The 21,220-nt window shown below is 38.3% G+C and overlaps 2 protein-coding genes across 4 annotated transcripts; one reads left to right on the top strand and one right to left on the bottom strand.

The window, feature by feature from the left end:
• Nucleotides 1–1,719: 1,719 nt before the first annotated feature.
• Nucleotides 1,720–9,422, bottom strand: LOC122833685 (ras-related protein Rab-7L1-like). 3 transcript variants are annotated; one of them, XM_044121474.1, is made up of 6 exons: nt 6,032–6,149; nt 5,029–5,100; nt 4,725–4,906; nt 3,562–3,683; nt 2,834–2,970; nt 1,720–2,404 (listed from the first exon to the last, which is right to left on the bottom strand). In XM_044121474.1, exons 1-5 carry the CDS (start codon nt 6,147–6,149, stop codon nt 2,844–2,846), a joined length of 621 nt encoding a protein of 206 aa, XP_043977409.1. In that variant the 3' UTR covers nt 1,720–2,404; nt 2,834–2,843. The 3 variants fall into 3 exon arrangements, with proteins under 3 accessions (XP_043977409.1, XP_043977414.1, XP_043977422.1); XM_044121479.1 differs by lacking the exon at nt 6,032–6,149 and adding an exon at nt 8,883–9,422 and having other exon boundaries at nt 1,721–2,404; XM_044121487.1 differs by lacking the exon at nt 6,032–6,149 and adding an exon at nt 8,798–8,969 and having other exon boundaries at nt 1,721–2,404.
• On the top strand, nt 8,171–21,027 carry tmem81 (transmembrane protein 81). The gene is made up of 6 exons (XM_044121463.1): nt 8,171–8,263; nt 9,696–9,906; nt 10,703–10,866; nt 11,078–11,193; nt 11,973–12,166; nt 20,878–21,027. Exons 2-6 carry the CDS (start codon nt 9,709–9,711, stop codon nt 21,007–21,009), a joined length of 804 nt encoding a protein of 267 aa, XP_043977398.1. The 5' UTR covers nt 8,171–8,263; nt 9,696–9,708; the 3' UTR covers nt 21,010–21,027.
• Nucleotides 21,028–21,220: the final 193 nt, after the last annotated feature.

Here is a 21,220-nt window from a genome sequence, read left to right as displayed (position 1 = left end):
TGCTGTGGAGCCACAGGTCAAAACTCAGCCTAAAAATTCATCTGCATCCATTTAGTATAAATCTGTTCCCTCATATCGGCTTTTCTCTCAGGCTTCATGATCTTTCCAGAAAGGTTGCATCTCATCAGATTTTCTGCAATGCTGTTTATCTGTAAAATATATGGGTTTGAATATCTATTTAAAGATTAACAGATCATTTGTTTTGAAACTGATGAATGTGACAGACTATTGGATTGATTTCTTCTTTCATAAAACAACTGAAATGCATTTCAGTTTTTGCGGTAATGTAGTTTTCTAAATAAAAATCCTACTCTTCTTATGAAAAGCTGAGTCTTTCTTGTTCCTGTAATTAAAGGTACAGTTTGTAACTTTTATTAAAAACATATATATGTATATAGATATATCAAATGGAGGTTGTATTTGTTTTTTCATAAAATAATTACACTGAATTCCCACATCAAAATGACACTAAAGCATATATGAATAATTCTTTTTTAGATTTGTTTTTCTTGACAATAGGTTGAAAACTTTATGCTTTTTTTAACACATAATTTTCCACAAATCATATAGCAGAGAATAAAATATATCAATTGTCTTTTTGCAAACATGTTTTTTTTTCTATAAATACTGCAGAAATAATTTGGTGGTTCTTTGGAAATGACAGCAAAAGTTCAAAGAGAACTTATAAGTAGTTGCAGTGAAAGTGAATGTAAAAGCACATTATATATTTGAGATTTTTATTGGTGAGAATATTTTATAACCATTTATCATTTCCCTCCAACTTCACAAGAAAGCACTACTTTGTTTTGATCTATTGTTGCATAAAATCCCAGTGAACGATATTAAAGGTCATGGATGTAATAAGACAGAAAGGAAAACTGTTTAAGAGGTTTTACCACAGAGAATTAAAGTTAAAGGTTCAGACATTTTAAACCAGATTGAGGCCGTTTGATCCATATCTCTATATTATTAGATATTTACTAAAACATGTTTTTACCTGATCTAAAAATGTAAAAAATCCCCACATTATATTGGAGTCTACTGGATCTATAAAGTGTTACAATTATTAAGTGTTTGTGAGATCAAGTGAGGATAACTTCCTCATTTTATCCTAAGTCTTACCATGTTAACTTTCTCCTGTTAGTTTTTCCCTTTTATTCTCATCTGTATACATTGAGGTTTGTTAGCTTAGTGTCACTTTATATTTACTGTAGTTTCAAGTTTCTTTCCTCCCTTTTCTTTGTCTTTTCATTATTTATCTTTCACTTTCTTTCTCCCTTCAGCCTGCCATCCTGTTTATTATTTCCCCAGCTGCATCCACTCACCTGTAATTAGCTCCTCTGGTCCCATGTGTCATTTCCACCTCTCTCTCAGGGTTTGAACTCCTTTTTCTCTTTCACTAGCTGCATTTCCATCGATTACATGATCATGTAATTTGACTTTTTGAAAATAAATAAGCTTAATGGAAACAAGCTGATTTCCTAGCGACAATAAAAGCTTTGGTGCAAGGATGAGATGTGCTTTATGGGCCATATCAAAACTGGTTTATTTCACACAACTGCGATGAAAACACTTAATTCACATCATATACAAAGTGTTTAAATAACTATATCTAAAGATGAGAATGTGAGACTTAAATATCATGTAAGATGGAAATAATTTAAGTCTTGTTGGTGTTTTGACATTTAATTATAAATGTATAAAATCAGTACAAAAACACAAAAATAAAAACAGCTACGAAAACTATATTTTGTTGACTGCCATCATCAAAAATGATTAATATCCATCAAATATGTTGGTCAATAAATAAAGAGATAATATAATTTGATACGGTTAAAATGTGAAGATTTAACTTTTGTGTCTGTCTGGAGAACCGTGAGGCGTTCAAGTCAGAGTTGAAACTGGTTTGGTCCATTTCAGTGTGACCTGAAATTCATCTTAACCACTGATTACAGTAAATATAATAATCAGTAAATATATACACCATTCAGATTTAATTTTTTACTTCTAGAGGGTTCTAATCTTAAAAAATGTATAAATTCCTCTTTTTTCCTCTGCATAATACGCATGAACACTTTCTCTGCAAAATAAAATAAAAAAATCCAAAATTGCAAGTCGCGCTTCTCTGAGGCACATGCATATCCATGTGCCTGTGTGATACACACTCTCAAACACCCAGCAACACTCATTACTATTCATACTATTTGCCTTACTGGCAAGCAGAGCAGATCCACACACGCTCCTGGTTTTAGCGGGCGGACGTCATGCGTCTGAATGAGTCAGCGTGTCGGAGGAGAAGCACTTTTCATCTGCAGCTCATCCACACCTACAGGCCTTCCCAACGAAATTTATTCACAGCCTCTTCCTCTGCTCCTTTCGCTTCTGCTGTTTGGTCTGTGATAACCTGAAAATATGATTCTTTTAACGTATAAAACATTCATTGTTGAACAGGACACATTAAAACAATTACAATGGTGGTGCAAACTACAGTTACTTCAATTTGACAAGATGACCTTACTTAAAAAAAGTTAAGTCAATTAAAGTCAACATTAGTTTTACTTTAATTGAGTGTTGCCAAACTTTGACCAAAGTAAAATTTTATTCCCTCATCTTTTTCTGTTAAATGCAATGTTACAAATGAAAATGTATTTTTTATGATTATTTTTTGGGTGTGAGTTTTTGTAGAGTGCAGTTTTCAAATACACTTAAAAACATCTCATAAAGTGATGCATAAAGTGCCAATGCATGATTCCAAGGACAATCTCCACTTAAAAAAATAAACATAGCACATCAACATGAAGTGCTCTGAATTACAAAAAGGATTCACAGCTACCTTTGTTGCCTCAGCAGCAACTCTTCCCTGCACTGTTGCTGGGCTGTGACTCCTGCTCTGGGTGAACACTGTCTCCGGTTTCGGGCCGCGGCGGATCCAAACTGGACTGAATGGACAGAATCTCCTTCACCAGACTCCTGAAACACAGCAGAGATGCAAAACAACGACGGGAAGAGAAACAAGCAGGATACAAATAAAAGTGATAAAACAAGACAGAAAATAACCAAGAAATAAAATAAGGAAGGAAGGAAGGACACAGAAAAAATAAAGGAAGACAGGAGGGAAGGAAACGATGTTGGAAGTGAACAAGGCGAAAAGGAAGGATGAAAGGGCACAAGACAGGAAGGAAACAAAGAAAGAGGGATGGGAGGGCACAAAGAATACAAGAAAATAAAGGAAGAGGAGAAGAAAGGGAAGGAAGGAAAGATGGAAGGAACCCAGTAGGTCTGTTAATCATGCAAAGTGCATTGGAGATCATTTTGTGAATGAACTGGAATATACTGGATTTAAAACACCTCATACCTGCTGCTGTTGCTTACATTAGTAAGGGGACAAAGGAAGGAAAACAAATCCTATTTTTATGATTCAAGGTGAACATTTTACATGCAGTTCCAAGGATTAGCATCTTAACCCTCAAACATGGCGCCCCCCATCTGACTGATGGGATGTAAATGTAGTCCTGGTAGTTGCCATGTTGTACCATGTAAGCTCTGGACTTGCTATGTTACCTCATTGCCTCGTCGATGTTCTTGTTGTCTTTCACTGAAGTTGCCATCCATGTGAAGAAGCCATTTGCCTTGCAGAACGCCTCAATGCGGTCTGCTGGGACGGCCCATTGAGACAGGTCGCTCTGAGGGGGAGCAGAGAGAGCAGGAGGAAAAAAAGACATTTAGGAAAATACAGAATGCAGATCAGTACTGACGAACTTTCCTCTTTAAAAAACATAAATGTCCTGTCACACAGTCACCACCTCCCACTATAAGCAGGTGTAGAAAACAGATGGGTGGATCTTGAATTACCCAAACAGGAAACGTGCAACCTGATTTAATACCAAACACTGAGAAAAAAGTCATGCATATTTTCATAGAATGACTGTAAACATCTGGCTTCAACTGTATGTTCCATTCCTGCACGTTTGCTTATTGTAATAATTTATTTTGCTTTCCTGTCCTTCGTATCTAATCTTCTGCAACTAATTTACTGGAATGTATGTAATGTTGGGATTTGGAAACAACATGACTGGGTACATTCACATCAACCCTGTTTAGTCCGCTTCAATCAAACTCCAGCTTGTCTAGAAAGTATTTAATATTGGGATTTGGAACTAGGCTAACTCTGGCCTGCCTAAAACCTGGATCTTGGTTTGGTTGAAGTGAACCAATCCAGGGATGCAAGTGGACCGGAAACCGCTCCAAATGCAGGAAGTTAACCACCGCGCAAGGCATTCTGGGTCGAAATAGCCAAAATAAATGCACGAGTCTTGCACTACAGGGAGATAAAGCTTGTGTTTTTTCTTTACAAGAGACAAAAAAGAAATCCTACCATTGCTAAAATTTAAACTACTCCATTTCTGTTTACATTTTTTGGAGAAGGAAGTTTGCACTGGTCTTCATGTTATTTCCTTCAGTGATTCTTGGTGCAGCGCCCCCACAGGCGAGGAGCTGAATGCGTTTTTCAATTAGTTTGGATTGTTGACACTGTACAGCATTAAAGCGAATCGCATGAGCTGAAAATGTAACAAATGTGGGAATTTTGATCCCTAATCAAATCGAGGTGTGAAAACACGCTTACATGTGCACCCTCTAAAATTTCTCATGCGGCTCTTTATAAAAAGATGAGGACGGTGGTAACTCAGCAGATCATCATGTGTTCGCTAAATAAACCGACTCACCTTGTTCGCCAGCAGGATGCATGGGATGGAGCTCCCGTTGGGCAGCATGGCCTTGCTGTCCAGGTCCTGTTTCCACTGGCGACACTTGAGGAAGCTTGATGAGTTTGTGACATCAAACATCACAACGCAGCCCACCGCTCCTTTATAATAAACTCTGGTCATGGAGATGAAACGCTCCTGGCCTGGAAGGGCAGACAACATTCATGCACATTTCAGTGATCAACATATGCGAATGCATATTCAAAGTGTTCAAAGTGAACTACAGGTCTATACCTGTAGTTCACTTTGAACTAATGTTTCATACCTGCAATATCCCAAAGGTGAACTCTGACCTTTTCTTTGTCAGACCAGTGCAGCATCTTAACAGAGAAATCCACTACAGAAGTAAACAAAACTCATATTAGGAAACACAGTCTGAGAACAACTCAGACTCATAAAGCACCATAAACATATTTATTATGTTTATATTTACCTAAATATTCACATTAAATTCAGAAATACATAATTAATCCCAAAAGAAAATTAAATTATTCTGCTCTTCTTTAATTCTGAAGAGCTCAACATGAGTGGAAGAGGATTGGGGCCACTGGAAAAAAATGAAAAATAAAATGAAAAAAATAATTCTGACTTTTGATCTCAGAAGATAAAAAAATAAAATCTGAATTTTATTTCAGAATTCTGTTATTTTTTTTCCCCTCAAACTTTTATCTTTTTTATCAGAATTCTGACTTTTGATCTCAAAAGATTGAAGTCATAATTCTGAGGAAAAACTCATATTTTTTTCAGTCGCTGTAATCCTTTTCTGTAGCCCAGAAACATTGAATGGTTTGTCTGACACGTTCTGGGTCTTTCCTGAGTTTTCTCCTATCAAGATGTGATTGGAAACCGATGCTCCAAACCTTTAAAAGAACAATGGCTCTGTTCCTAACCGAGGCTTAATTGTTCTGCTTTTATTCAGAATGTTGTTCTTTTGATGAAGATCCATATTTCATGACCATGGAAAAATAGAAGAGCTTTAATTTTTGACTCTCTCGGCCGTTTTCCTTGCTTAGACACAACCAAGTAGCAACACACAGTCTTTGAAAAAAGAAAACTAAATCTGTCTTTGTGAAACATCAGTATTTGACAAATAGTTGAAGTCTCCTTTCCAAGACCAAAGACTCAACAAATCCGGACTTTGTAAGAAGTCATAGATCTGACATTCAAATGATTCAGAAGTTACATTTTCCATATTAAGTATTAAACACACAAGTCAGCCCAGATGAAGAGCCTAAAAAACTCTAATTGTTAAAAACCAGTTTGGATACCTCCTACGGTCATTTTGTATGTTCTGTTGAACTGTCCATTGACGTAGCGCTGCACAAATGAAGACTTCCCAACGTTTCCGTCTCCTACAATCAGTATTTTCAGCAGGTGCTCTTTCATTTTGTTTGCTCAGAAAGCGAACCAGAGGAACTCTTCAGCTGAAAGGTGCCATAGCCCAAAGTTCTAACAGGAACTGGGATTTGATAAACTCATAAAGCGTTTGTGTTGTGTGGTTGTATAAGTTAATAATCTCCAAAGTTCAAAGGAGCACTGGAGCTGCAGTAATCCCAGTAAGGATGCAAAGAGAAATGAAGATAAGGGGATTTCTTGTCTTAACATCTCAACAGCGTAGTTTTTGTATGAAAGATGCATGAAATTTCAAGTCTTTTTGGCCCTCTTGGTGTTCCATACAAATTATTGTTTGTTCACATAGATATATGTACTCACATCGGTTTCACTGCTCATTGAGATTAGTGGCACAAAGACTTGAGAAAAACTGTATGATAATGAGGGCATTAAAACACCCACATGCCCCATGGGCTCATGAATACGGCCTTCAGTTTGATTTGATTGTGTTGCAACAAAGTGCAAACATTTTTTAGCAAAAAGCACAGATTTTGTTTTTCAAGCTGGACCACATATAAGGACACCATTTGGGTCCTAAAACAGTTATTTATAAGTTCTGCGGAGTACTCCATCTGCTGATGGGAAGAGAACCAAGACACGACGCGCACAAACAGGAAAACCTCTCACAAAGTGATTCAGGAGGATGACTCAGCGGGGGGCCAAGAACGGCAGCCTATTTGGCAAATCAGCAAACTCGGTATGTGATCAACACCACACGCCTCTGTGTGTGTGTGTGTGTGTGTGTGTGTGTGTAGGAGCAATGCTGATAATAGCGATAGAGGACAGAGACGGAAGCTGAGATATTCTTGATGTGTTGTAGTTTTTCTAAAAAAGCCCTCTTTATTGACTGCAAGCAGTGGTTGGTTTTACTTTTTGTTCCCACGTGATTCTAAAAAATGTGGAGAAATTAGAGTTTATCCTGGATTTGAATCTTGTTTCAGCTTTCTGTTTGGAGTTTGCATTTTCATGCGCTGTGTGTTCCTATCGGGTCACCAGAGATTGTAGGTTGGTGCAAGCACAGTTTGTCCTGTTTGACCCTGTGTAGCACTGAGATTAACACATAATAGACACCAGGTGGTGCCTGAGCACCAGCACTAATTCCAGGTGCTTCATCACCTGGAAAAAGTTGAAAATTGTACTTTAGAGTCAGTTAAATAACTTTGTCACATTCTGCTTGATTAACAGGAGCCATAGGCTTATTTTAGACACAAATAATCATCACTTTAATGTTAAACCAAGTCTTTATGAAGCTTGGAGTGGATTAACGTTCATAAAAAGAATGGTGTGTTCAAAATAACTAATAATTACATGTAGTCTAATCCAAATTCATCAATAAATAGCAAAAATAAAAATTCTATGCAAATATTGAGAATTTTAACGGTTAATTTATTTATTAAATCTCTTAATGTGTTTTTAAAGAAGTTAAACACACTGTAATATATATTTTTAATTTTATTCACTTAAAATCTAGATTCACAGTCTTAAATAAGATTAATGCTCCACATTTTCATCCACTCAAGACAAAGATTTGAGTCCTCTGTTGTGTTTTTGCTTATTTAATTTCATCATTCCTGTTGTTTCTTTGGTTACATTCAGTAAACCAATATATAAATTATTTTGTTTCTGTATTTCATAATTTATGATTTTATCTTGGAGCATTTAAGTGAAACAGTCTCGTCGTGTTTTTTGTGCTCGTGTGACATCTAGTGGTCGAACTGCAACATGACTCCCCTTATTTTATTTTTTTTTTTACTTTTTTTTTTTTTTTTTTTTCCCCACCAGGGGGTCTTTTTGTGGGCTCTAGTGTCCCTTATTCAACAGTAGGCTGACAGGAAAGGGGTAAGGAGAGGGGGGAAGACATGCATAACTCCCCTTATGGATGGATTAAAATGTAGTTTTGTGACGTAAACAATGACAAAGCAAAGGCTGTTTCCCCTCAACGTACTCAACCTTTGAATGCATATTTAATCCTATTTTTCAACTACATAATAGAATGACGCAACACATTCTGGACTTGCTGTTTCCATGGCAAAACATGAAGTTGAAAAAAATGCAACTTTGAATTTACAATCATAGTGTTTTTATTTCTTTTTGGCTTCATGGTGACGGTGAGTGCATTTTAACGTCTTTGGCAGCTTCAGTTAGACTTTGACAAACGAAGATAAAAAAACTTTTCCTCATATTTTTATTTTCAGTTATTGAAATATATGTATTCATGCACTTTTTACTGCCAGTTACCTTACAAAAAACAGAGTTAAATGAAAATGTCTCTGTTTTAGACGAGTTAGTTACCAAAATCATCCATGTCAAGTTTATTTGTAGCACTTCTAAAAACAGATAGAAACTGCACCAAAGTTAAAACTGAAGACATATTTTTAACTATGAAAACTATAAAAAGCCAGAATAATGACAGATATTTGTCAATAACGTTTTTATTACTTTCTTCAAATTTAAACGTTTACGAATAAGATAGGCTACATTCAGATTGCAGCCGGAAAATAATTCTTTTTGTGAGATCTAATTAATTAATTAATTAATTAATTTTTTTTGCGTAGTAAACGACTGCAAACGGCCTGAAAGTGTCCCGCATGCGCAGTGAAGGCGCAATAACTCATAGAGAGCGTGCTCATTGTTTAGCTTACCGCCATAAAAGAAGAAGAAGAAGAAGAAGAAGGGCTCAATGTTTGCGGAAGTGAAGGTGGACGCTAATCGTGCAGCATATCTTACAATTCTGAAGGCAGCGCATTAACAAGTCAATCCTCATATCGTCCGCTATGGTTCTTTTTCCTGCTTGCGGCTATAAGGACGCGGAATAGTGACGTTTGTCGAGTATCAATGACGTTCAGATTGGATGAATGAGACCTGATACAAGATCTGATATCAAGTAGCCTGGGTCCCATTCGAAAAAATCTGATCTGTGTTGTTCAGACTGTCTTGAAAAGATCAGACACAGGTCGCGTTAAGGGGGAAAAATCTAATTTAGGTCACTTCAGGCTGCAGTGTGAACTAAACATAGGTATATTTCTGTATGTCAGGTAGGGTTGGGTGATAAATTAGTCACAATATATATCGTTATAGACATGTGACCAATATCAATAGATAATAGGACTGATGTAATATTCAGTGATTTCACTGAACTCCCTTCCAGAACTGCACAGCATTCTGGGGGACGTAGGCAGAGGAAAGGCTGTGGACATAAGCTAACTCACTCTTCTGGTTACCTAGCAACAACTACTTGAGAAACTATCACAGCAGCAGTTTCAGGTTTCAACACCACTAATCATAACTAAAAATAAAAACAACAGTGTGAAGTGAAATCTGTGGATAAAACAGGAAAGGTCACGCCACCAGTTTGGTCGTATTTCACATTTAAAACAAAAAGTTAATTGATTTTTATAGATATAGACTGATTTTAAACATTTTTCAGCCATATAACTCTAATGTCAAGAAGCCATTTGCAAATCAGCATAAAGTGTAAAACAATTTGATATTATGTTGCATTATTCAGAATCATCTCCCGTTGTTTGTATTTTTTTAAAGATCAAGGATCAGAATGCATGTTAGCGCCGTTACGCTTCACTTCCTGCTCCTCTTGCACCGTCTCCTTCCTGTTGACATGGAGGAAGTGGAGGATAAAGTCCCTCTGGAGGTCATCACGGAGAGCTCTCCCTGCAGCGTGACCTGTGGACTGGGGGTCAAAACACAAACTCTGTGCTTGCTAAAGGACGGCAAGGCAGCGATGGAAGAGAAAGTGAATCAGAAATCAGTTTTGTTCTGTTTAGGACTAAAACATTGATAGGTTACACATGGTTCAAATTGGATTCATACTGAGAATCAGTTGGACTTTGATTAGCAATTTAAACACTCACATATTTTGGTACAATTGCCATCAAAGCTCTGCCAAGAAAAACAAAGAGCCGTTAAAGAATAATTTTATAGTTCTGCTTTCTTTAACTTTGTTGGTATGTGACTAAGAACAAATTCTCATTTTCAACAATAACCTGCTTAAAAACATTAAAACATCATACAATAGAATATCATACAGCAAAAACAAAACACAAAAAAAATCACAAAACAGGAAAAATAAAATAAAAATACAACTATATTCATATTGACTAATGTACTAAAATACACGTGATAAGTCAATACTTTAGTCTAACTTAGAAGTCCTAAGTTTACACCCTCCCACCTTTCTATCATTAAACATATAATACACCAATCTTTTTGCCATTTGCAAACATCTGTGCATGCAGAATGTAAATGTCATGTAACTCAGAAATTTTGAGATTAATCTCAGAAATTTTCTTGAAAAACATCAGAAAAATTCTGAACCAGTAAAGTAAAAAAAAAATAAAAAATTGAACATTTGGAAATTTTCTTTATTTCCGAAGTAAAATAATTTTTTTAACCTTTGGATCTCAGAAATTTCTGAGGTTTTTCTAGAAAATCTCTGAGATGAATCTAAAAATGTTAAAGTTTTTTTCTTGCAACCTTTGGAGCTCGGAAATTTGCAGATGTTTTCTAAAGAATCTCTGAACTCCTATCAGAATGTCAGCATGTCCAGCATATCAAAGACATGCAGGAGCCAACAGGTGCAGTGTGTGGAGTCGTGGCAGTGTGGTCTGAAGACCATGACTGTGACCTCTGGACAGCGAGTGGAGATCGACTGTTTGGGAGAAGTCATGGCGGCAATGGGAGGGTTCTCCTGGAGGTAAAGACTGCATCTCCATCAGCAACTCACTTTCAGCTCAAAAGGAAAAGCTCTGAAGCAAAGTTGTGATTATTTATCATTATTCATTTGTAATTTTCAAATTGCTTGGAGTTTTCTGTTATTCTTCAAAATGTTTTGAACAGGAAAGGTGAGGTGTGATGGGGTTTCTGAGTGACTGTGGATCTCAGCGTGATGTTTTGGTGTCCCTCAGGGTTTCGTGGCGTTACGCTCGAGGAGTAATCAGCTCGGACGATTCTCTGTTTGATCGCTGGAAGGCCCCTGATCTGCATCGAGTGGTTCTGGACCCAGTCAGAGAGAAGGATGCAGGTAAACACACCTGGGATGGTTTTCTCCAGGTAATGACTTCATTTCATGTTATACTGAGATGACAAATTTATTTTCCTCTTCTTTTCTTGAGAGAACGATTTAAATTCCCATTTTCTTGCAATAACAAATTCATTTTTTAATGGTATTCATGAGATAATGACTTAAATTCTTCTTTTCTTGAGATGATAAATTAATTTCCCAATGCTTTTTAATTTTAGATTATGATATAAATTCATTTCTATATTGAGATAAGAAATTAATTTCACTATTTTTTTTGAGATAAAGAGTTAAATTTCCATTTTGTTGAAAGAATTCATTAATTTAATTAAAAAAAGTGTTTTTTTTTAATTTAAAGATAATTACTTCAATTCATTATTTCAACAAATGAGATATTCACGTTTTCTTGAGATGACATAAATTTCCCGATGGTTTTCACAGGATAACGACTTAAATTTCCTTTTTCAATCCTTTTCCCCTATGGACTTGTTAATTTCAGATAACAAGTTAATTTCTCAATAGTTTTGTCCAGTGAATCTCGAAACACCAAAATGGCATCAGGATAGATTCAGGTTTAAAACACACCAATCATCTTGGTGTGTGTTATCTTGAAAAAAAAAGAAACATCAGGAAATTAACTCATCTCAAGAAAAACTTTGGAAAAATGAAAATGCGGAAAACGTCCACTCTCAACTTTTGTATCTGTGCTCAGAAGGACCAACAAGGAGTTTACAGTCTATGGTGAACAATAACAAAGCAAATCATGTCCCAATTGTTTCCAGGAACGTATCGCTGTGACGTTCAGGACACCAACTATCGCAGAAGGAAGACAGCTTACTGGGGCGTCCGTGTTTTACCGGCGGGGGTCGTCAACCTGGACTACCAAAGCTCTCTGTCGCAGTGGGACGTGACTGGAAGTCGGGCCGACGGCAGCGGTGTGCTGCAGCTGGCCACCAGCAGAGTTCTCCTCTACGCTGTACGGTTTACTTTAACTTTGGTTTTCTTTTTTATTAACTTGCCAAAACGTCACAAACTCTGCTGAGTGAATTATTACTGTAGACAAAAGCAAAGGTCATTTATTTCACCATATTTTTTCTTAAAATTGTTAGTTATTAATGTAACCAGGCACCTATAAATGCTTCTGTCTCCTGTCTAGAGCAGCACAATGGAGTATTAGGGTCAGATTAAGACAGTTTTTACATTACAAGAATAAATTCACAATATTATGATACTATGACAATAATGTCATAAGATTTGGAGTATAAAGAAATAACATTTTCTTAAAAGTACTTAAAAAAGTCCTTTCATTGAGAGCAAAGATATGTAGTACACAATTATGTGTGATTCTTTCTTCAAAATATATAAGATGGACAAAAATGACAAAAATGAAATTGACAATAATTCAAACTAGAAAATTTCTGAAGAAATTTAAACGGGGCCTGCCAAAGCGCGCCCGTCGGTCTGGACCCGGCATTCCTACGCTGAAAGTTAGCATCGACGCCACAGAAAGCTGCAGCGCGATCGACGGTATGAGGAGAATTACGAGAACGTCGACTGACACGGACTTGTGCCATTCAGCGTGTTAATATGAGCGTATGAGCTAAAATTAGCCAAAATGCTAATGTTAGCATGAATGTTGTCGGTAGCATGTGGGGCATCACTAGCATGTTGTCTGTACTTCACTTACTCCTTTCAGCAAACTAAGCATGGCTAGTAAGTCAGAAATATAGCTAATTGCTTACTTAAGCTAACAGGCTAATGCTAGTGAACTGCCTAAGCTTTGCTAAATAGTAGTCAATAGTGCAGGGGTCACCAACAAGGTTCCCGCGGGCCCCCGGTCGCCCGAGGGAACCTTGTCCGTCGTCTGTGGAGCGAGTTCTAAAAATAGCCATTGTCATTAGGGAGCGCTGCCAAAGAAATTATTTAATTTAATCTTTTTACATTGTACTAATAACATTTGTTTACATTTAGAGTTTGAAAAAGGAAATGAATAAGACGTTTAAAATAAATTGCTTTATGGCTAAAACTCTTTTCTATGGTTAAAGTTCAGAACTGCGCAGACGGCTGCACACACTCTGTCTAACTTAAGATTTACCTTGAAGTAAAAAAAGAAAATAAAAATTTCTGAAATTTTTATTATCGAACCCTCTTTACAATTAACAAAATTGTGGAGAAAAAAAAAGATCTTATGTCTCAAAACATCTTGTAGTAGCACATGTCTGAGTCTGTGGGGGTGAGCAGCCGAAGCTTAAATCTTATTGGTCAGTTTGCTTTTGTTTATTTGCTGGCTTGGCGCTTTTTCTGTAAGCTAAAAATGAATGACAGGAGTTTGAACCTCCCGTAGTTCTAAGAGCGTCGTTTGGATCCTGGCGGAGCTTTAGCAATAACTTATCTTTTTTTATTTATTATAAGGAAAATCTCACAGTTTGTCCAGCTGTTCAGCTGCAGCTGCAACAATCCAGACTCTCAGTCACTTGTGGGAAATTTAGAACCAGACAGAAAATCTCCAAAAGGGAATCAAACTTAAAACTCTGAACTAAGAACTTCTGATTACATTAAAACAATTAACCATATCTGCCATGGTAAATTATTACTGATAAATATTGTCAGTTGTCCCTAACATTAATATAACCAGGCAGCATGTAATCATATTTATGTATTATTGTTATAAAGTCTGAGCCAAGAATATTTATCTCTGTATCAAACCAGCAGCCCTTCGTGTTGCTCTGGACCGTGAAGCAGCTCCCAGTCTGAAAAAGGTCGGTGACCCCTGACCTAAAGTTTATACAATATTATCAAAATCAAAACAGAAGAATTTTTCTAAACAAATCTTTGCAGCAGAGTCTGCAAAAAACAAGGTTTAATCAGTCCGACCCACGTTTCACCAAGATTTAGAAATCAATAGTTGTAGTTTTTATCTTTTACTTTTTCATGTTGTTGTAAATAAATAACCCCAAAAATCAACAAATCCCCTCATTTTTTCTGAGTTTATCAACATTTTTTCTCAAAATTGTCCAAAAACATTTGGTGACCGCTGTCTCAGCCTCACTTGATGTCAAGTTACAGTGCATGACCGATAGAGTGATTAATAAAAGATCACATTTAACATCATTTATTAGCTCAAATATCGTAAAAATTCCTTACAAATATTTCTAAATCAGCACCACAAAATCTGTGATGATTGCAGAAAACCACAAAAACAATCCTGATTAGTGTGAAAAGATGTTCAATATTATGTTATTTTAAGAATTATTGAATGCTGAAACACCTATATGTTGATATTTTAACAACTGGATTGTTTTTTATCAGTATGATCTGGAGCAACAACCTGAACATTCAGGTTTTTGATTTGGTCAAAATGGAAATGAGTTTGATGCCCTGATATCTGGGATAAAAACAAGAGAATCCTGGACTATTTTGAATGTAAACAAGAATAAAGAGTGAGATATTTGGTGGTGGAATGATGTCACACCACCAGCAATGGAAGACTCTGTGATGTCACCGTCACAGGCTGTGATGTCATCAACTGCAGAATTGTATGCAACACAATTCTGCATATTTTTCATTGCTCGCAGTAACACTGACCAGTTCAGACGTTCGCAAAGCTCTTTAGAGAAGTTTACAGGTCAACGATTGTAGTGATTGAATTAGGAGAAAATGTCTCATCATTCACAGAGATTCCACAGTGGGATGATGGGATCCCACTGGAGACGGGGAGGCCAGCAAAACCCCCCAGGCAGGTTCCCTCCTGCACACCCGACTGTCTTCCACGGGGAAATCCAGCGACTCAACTACCTCCTGGAAATGGAGAGAGCTGGAAGGGACCAAAAACTGTCCCACCTGGAGGCCGAACTGGAAGAGACAAAACTCCAGTTAAAGAAACAAAAAGATCTCAAGGAAACTTTCATCAACCAGGCCAAAGAGGCAAAGAGGGAACTAGAGAGATTAGAGAAGTTCAGTGACCCAGCAGTCCTTAACGCTGCGGTCACTGCTTCCAAAGTTCACAGTGATGTGAAATACATGAACAAGAAGTCCTTACAGCAAGACTTTGAGGAGTTGAAGGTGGCCCACCTCCTCAGCCGGGAAGCTTTTGTAGCTGAAATTCAGGCTGAGAGAAAGAAAAGTGCGGCGCTGCAAGAACAACTGGACCAACTCCAGACTTCCTTCGAGGAGCTGAACTCCAAGCATGAAGCTGATGATGCTCTGCTGAGGAAGGAGGCAGAGACACAAAAGATTCATGAAGAGAGGCTTCATGAGGAAAAACAACTGCTGGACAACCTGAGGACTGAAAAAGACCAAATGTTTCAGGAAATGTCCCAAAAGATCAAATTTCTGCAAAACAGCGAGCAACTTCTGCAAGAAGAACTGACTCAGCTCAGATGTTCATACAGTGAACTGAACTGTCGATATGAAAACGACGTTTTGATACTAAAGCAAGACGCTGAAAGATATCAGGAGGAGCTGAGACAGGAGAAACACGCCAACATTAAAAGAGAGAAGGAAAATCTGCAGCTCATCAACGATCTGAGAGCAGAGAAGGCGGAGCTCTCCATAAATATGTCAGAAGAAATCACCATCCGACAGAAGAGGGAGAAGCAGATGCACCAAGAACTGGATCAGGTTCACCTTTCATATGAGGAACTTAAATGTAGATATGAACAAGATATCATTGACATTCAGCAGCAGGTAGAGACATACGAGCAGAAGTTAAAGGAGGAAAGAAAAGATCACCTGGATAAAACAGAGGAGGACAAGATGGTTCTGGACAATCTGACAGCTGAATATGCCATCCTCCAGGAAAACAAAACAACAGAAATCAAATTCCTGCAGGACAAAGAAAGGAGCATCCAGGCTGAGCTGGAGGAGGTAAACGGTTTGTACCAAGAGCTGAACTGTCGGTACAAAACCGAATTAACTGCATTAAAAGAACAGGCAGAACAATACAAGGAGGAGATCAGTTATCTGAAAAATGACCTGGAAACAGCAAGAAATGATTTACTGCTGGCTGACAGTCTGAGAGCTCAGGAAGAAAATTTCCACCAGAAACATCTCACAGTTTCCCAAGAGATGGAGAAAGACTCTCAGAACCAACAGGACCTGGTCAAAGTGTCGAGTCCAGCGGTTTCTTCTGAGGAGGAACTCTCAGGAGAACATTTATCTGGTTGTTCCACCGATCCAGAAACCTCAGAAGAGACCAAGGTCTCTGGAGAAACTGTCCAGGAGAATTTGGACCAACAAAACCTCCGGGACCAACAAATCCTCCGAGATTTATTGGCCCAAATCCTGGAGGACCGTAAAAAGAAAAAATCCAAAATTTCATTCTGGAAAAAGGTCCAAAACGCTCTGCGGTGGAAGAAGCCAAAAAACAAACAAAACAGTGAAGAACATCAAGAACAAGCCTGAAGTTCTGGATTGTGATATTTAGAGGAGGAGAAAGACGTGCAGGAGTCGAACCGAGGACTGGAATCGAACGTGTGGAGTTTGTAGCCTCCATGAACGGGGCGCCATGCGACGCTCCGTCAGGACCAAATTTTAAAAGTTTTTCCCCGTTGACAAACTAGAAAATAGATCCCTTCCCAACCAAATTGGAAAAAAGGTGGGCAGCACGGTGGTGCAGCGGGTAGCGCTGCGCCTTCACAGAGACCATCTGTGTGGAGTTTGCATGATCTCCCCGTGTTTGCGTGGGTTTTCTCCGGGTGCTCCGGTTTCCCCCCACATCTCCTAAAACATGTCGGTCAGGTCAGTTGGTCGCTGCAAATCGACCCAAAACAATTTAAGAAACTCCAAACCATAAAGTTCAGTTTTACTGTTAAACTGGTCAGACTAACTGGTCAGTTTTATTGTTAAACTGGTCAGATTAACTGGTCAGATTAACTGAATTAGCCAAACGTTACGTTTTGCCCTTTTCCCTTCACTGGTTTAGAGCAACAACACTGGGCTCAATATTTATAGCAACGTATTGATTTAAGAGTTAAAATGTTTTAATTTAATAATAATAATGATTTCTGTTTATTTTCTCTGTACTTTTGCTGTTATGGTTTGACCTTTAGTTGACCTTTTCTACTCACTTTTCATATTAAATTGCACTGAATTGTAGCTCATTAAACTGTTTAAATCTGTATTTTAAAAAGATTATAAAAAGGATCCTGCAGTGGCTGTTTTAGTGTGACTGTGGCTCAGCGGGTAGAGTGGTCGTCTTGTGTAGGTTCGATTCCAGCTTCCTCAGCCACATGTTTAGCTGCCCCAGGGCGGGGCTCTTAGCGGCCCCTGACCTGCATGTGTGTGTAAATGTGACTGTAGTGTGAAGCTCTTTGAGTGTCAACATGACCAGCAAAGATCAACACAAGTTCAGTCCATTCTCCTGTTTTTGTTTTTATACCAAACATTAAAAGCTGATTTAACAGGTTTGGATTTCTTCAGGTTCCAGGATGTTAATTGAAGATTAGAGTTTAATCTGATCATAATTTAATACTCTGGACCATGAAGAAGATCAAACTTGTTTTATCTGGTTTGTTTGTTATAAGAAAAAAATGTTTTTATCAGAAATAACAGTTACTGTGATCTTTCTGTTAGTCTTTATTTATAAATACAGATTCAAGATAATATAAGAAACTTAACAAAAAAGTGCAATTTAATATGAAAAACTGTAGAAAAGGTAAAAAGAAGAAGAATCTATGAAAGTATGAAAACAGAGAATTTAATCAAAAATTATTTCCACTCCAGGAAGAAATGGATTCTTAGATCAATACTTTGTAATAAATATAAATCTTTTGTGCTGCCTGCTTGTATAAAAGAGAAGGAAAAGGGGCTAAGAAATGTCTAATTCAGTTATTTTTTAACTAGATTTATAGTAAAACTGTAAATTATGTTTTATTTAGGATTTTACTTCTAGGTTTTGTTTGTCAACCTGGGTTCAATTCCCAGTCCTGGGGAATCGGCTGCATGTCGTTTCCTTCTCTCTCCTCCCAACTTCCTGTTCAGCCTGTTAAATAACGGCCTAAAAAACTTTATTAGAGCCTAAAAATCTTTTTAAAAACCTAAAAAGATTAATTTCGCCTCACAGCTGGACCAAAGGTCAGAATCTGTTTCCTCATCTTAAAAAACAACTTTCTCCCTCTCTCTCATTTTCTCTCTTTCTTACATAATTAACAGGTTACTTCATATTCACACACACACACACACACACACACACACCCCCTCCATGGGCTGCCACCTTATCGTGGTGGGGGGGGTTTGAGTGTCCCAGTGATCCTAGGAGTCTTGCTGTGGGGGCTTCATGCCTCTGGTTGGGCCCCCCAGTGCAGACGGGTCCAAGGTGAGGAACCAGACCAAGTGCAGCCCAAAGATCCTGATGATGAAAACGACCATTGGAAACAGTGGTTCTGCTGGCCCCTACATGAGGCCCCACCCTGGAGCCAGGCCTGGGGGGGGGCACGTTGGGGAGTCCCTGGTGGCCGGGCTTTGACCCACAGAGCCCGAAAAGAGCCGATGGGTTCTGGCTAGAAAGAGTCGGATTCACTGCAGTGCATGGTTCTGGTTCTGGAGCCAGTCTCCTTGAAAGGGGTTGGATGTTCTCCCACCCTGGAGTTGCCCCTTGTGAGAGGCACTGGGCAGGAGTGGGCTGACTTGTTACCCCCCATCTTGGTGCCTGTATGTTGGGGTGAATAAGAGGAGCCTCTCCCTCTACCTCCATATAGGAGGTTTAATCTGGACTCCTGCCTCCATGTAGGAGGTTTAATCTGGACTCCTGCCTCTATGACCCAAACCTACCAACGCGTTGAACGCAGCTGAACATGTGGTGCTGAAGCGTCTAGCTCACTTAGCTTAGGTCAAAACTCGTCAGGACTACTTGGTCCCATCCCTCTCGTGGCGACCAAGCTCCTCCAAGTCTCCCGAATCTCCTCCTCCTTCGTACTTTTGTCCAGTTTTTAACTCCTTTGAGTGTTTTCTTCACTTCTTGTCGTCTCACCCTCCGTTCTCTACCGTCACGGTTCTGCTGTCCTTCTTCCTCCTCCTCTCAACCAATTACGAGTCACACACCGGACGGATTGTCTGAGCTGTTGCTGCTGCTGGCTCCGTTGCTATGGTAATTAATTGTCCGCCATCAACTGGCAGCTGTGATGACTCATCCAGTCTGTCCCCATACACAACAATGGAGCAGCTGGTGAGGTCCTTAGTGCAAAAAGCGTTTTTTGCTTTTTTGTCGCCATGTTAACTCAGAGTCCCACCAGAAGTAAAAGCTCCAATGACGTGATCAAGCTGCACGTTTTGATACCACTTTTGTAGGGGTGCATTCAGCGGTTTGAGCCGCATTAACGGTAATAGGTGCATAACAACAGGTTCCTGCCATTGCTTTGCATGGCAGGCCCCAATAAGTAACAAAAAAATAGCAAAAAGGCAAAACAAAACTTTTCCAAATTAGTTTCTTTCAATTTCAATTGAATTTTTGGTTAAAATATTTTTCATTCAGTGGGTAAAGAATCCAGAAATTTTACTCAAGTAAAAGTAAAAAATATGGTGTAGTAAAGATACTTCTATAAGTACATTTATTCCAGAGTTACTCAGGTAAATGTAACTGGGTAAATGTAACTAGTTACTGCCTAAATCAGGACATGAGGGTCAGATCGTTCCTCTCACTTTGCACCGTTTTACCTTGCCTGCCTCCTGACATGTCAGCGTTTCAGAGAATCGCTGCTCCTCCCACTGAAATCAGACCAATCGGATTCTCACACCGAGACTTTTCCAGGATGAAATGCAGCATGGAGGCCAGCAGCTCGACAAAACTCTGCAGCATAAGAGAGACGTGACTTCCTGTGTTCACCCTGAGCATGATCAATGACCCATCATGTGTCCGGCCTGCATGGCTGTGGGGCAGAGCAACCATTTTTCTAAATTGGGCCGGGTGTTTAGGCAGAGATTGCAGGAGGATTACCGCAGCTGTCTGGAGACTTTTTATTGATGCTTACAACTAATGAAATAAGAAGCAAAGCACAACCTGGACCTGTCTGGTAGAAACACTGTCATTAATCCTCTACAGCCTTTTATTCAAACCCCCGCCCCAAATTTCTGTAAACACATTAAACTGAATCATTTCTAAATGTATAATTAGTCTTTTTCTTTTTTTGTACAGGAGTAGTTATTCATCCATAATTTGTCTGTAATTTAGAGCACAAATATGACTTGAAACTGGGAGATTTTGCTCCATCATTAAAATGGAAAAAACAAGAAATATGTTGCATCATTCATGTAGGGCAGATGTGTGTTGCACTGAAAAAACACAAAATCTTACCGAGTAATTATAGTTTAGTTTCTAGTGCAAATAGGTTATTACACTTAAAATAAGACAAACTAACTTAAAAGGAACTTTTCAGCTGGTTGTAGAGGCTTCTTTTGAGGTAAATAATTCCTTAATATTGACGAAAACTTTCTTAGTCTGTTGGCAGATACATAAATTTATAACATGGTAAAAATTTCAAATAATCTGCCAATGGAACAAGAACGTTTTCATCAATATTAAGGAATTGTTTAATTAAAATAACCCTCTATAGCTTTCTGAACTGTTACTTCTAAGTGAGGGAGAGTTTCACCTTATAAGGTGAAATTTTTAAGATGGTTTAAGATGGAAATACATCTTGATTGTTAGGTTATTGACTCAACAGGCTTTGCTTTGTGTGTCTAAAAATGCAGGTGGTGATTTGTTTCGTCTTGACTGGCTTCTGGATTGGACTGATATTCCTCTACAAGACAGTTCTCTGCGGACGACAGAAAAATGACAGACAGACAGACTTGATGCAGTTAGAAAAATATATTGTGAAATAAAAAAATTTTCAAAGCGCACTCAATTCTATGTATGGATAGACAGCAGAGTTTTCTTATATCAGGTAAAATATTAAAGTGTGTACTCATTGTGGCCATTTTCTGCTCCACCAGATGGCAGCGTTGGCTAACAGGAAAGTTCTGAGTCAAGCGTGACAACACAGATCAATTATCACCTCCCACATCATGACCAGTAGCACAGCGTGATCCAGCT

The sequence above is a fragment of the Gambusia affinis genome, linkage group LG01 (assembly GCF_019740435.1).
Source record: "Gambusia affinis linkage group LG01, SWU_Gaff_1.0, whole genome shotgun sequence".
Classification (NCBI taxonomy): domain Eukaryota; kingdom Metazoa; phylum Chordata; class Actinopteri; order Cyprinodontiformes; family Poeciliidae; genus Gambusia; species Gambusia affinis.
Note: the sequence above shows the minus strand (reverse complement) of the source record. Positions and strands in the feature narration are given on the sequence as shown.

Excerpts from the sequence above, each read along its gene's own strand:
- LOC122833685 (XM_044121474.1), bottom strand. The coding sequence starts at position 6,149 with ATGAAAGAGCACCTGCTGAAAATACTGATTGTAGGAGACGGAAACGTT. Across the intron at positions 5,101-6,031 it reads ATACAAAATGACCGTAGGAG|TGGATTTCTCTGTTAAGATG; the intron begins GTATCCAAACTG and ends TTACTTCTGTAG. Across the intron at positions 4,907-5,028 it reads TCACCTTTGGGATATTGCAG|GCCAGGAGCGTTTCATCTCC; the intron begins GTATGAAACATT and ends CTGCCCTTCCAG.
- tmem81 (XM_044121463.1), top strand. The coding sequence starts at position 9,709 with ATGCATGTTAGCGCCGTTACGCTTCACTTCCTGCTCCTCTTGCACCGT. Across the intron at positions 9,907-10,702 it reads AGGCAGCGATGGAAGAGAAA|AATGTCAGCATGTCCAGCAT; the intron begins GTGAATCAGAAA and ends AACTCCTATCAG. Across the intron at positions 12,167-20,877 it reads GCAGAGTTCTCCTCTACGCT|GTGGTGATTTGTTTCGTCTT; the intron begins GTACGGTTTACT and ends CTAAAAATGCAG.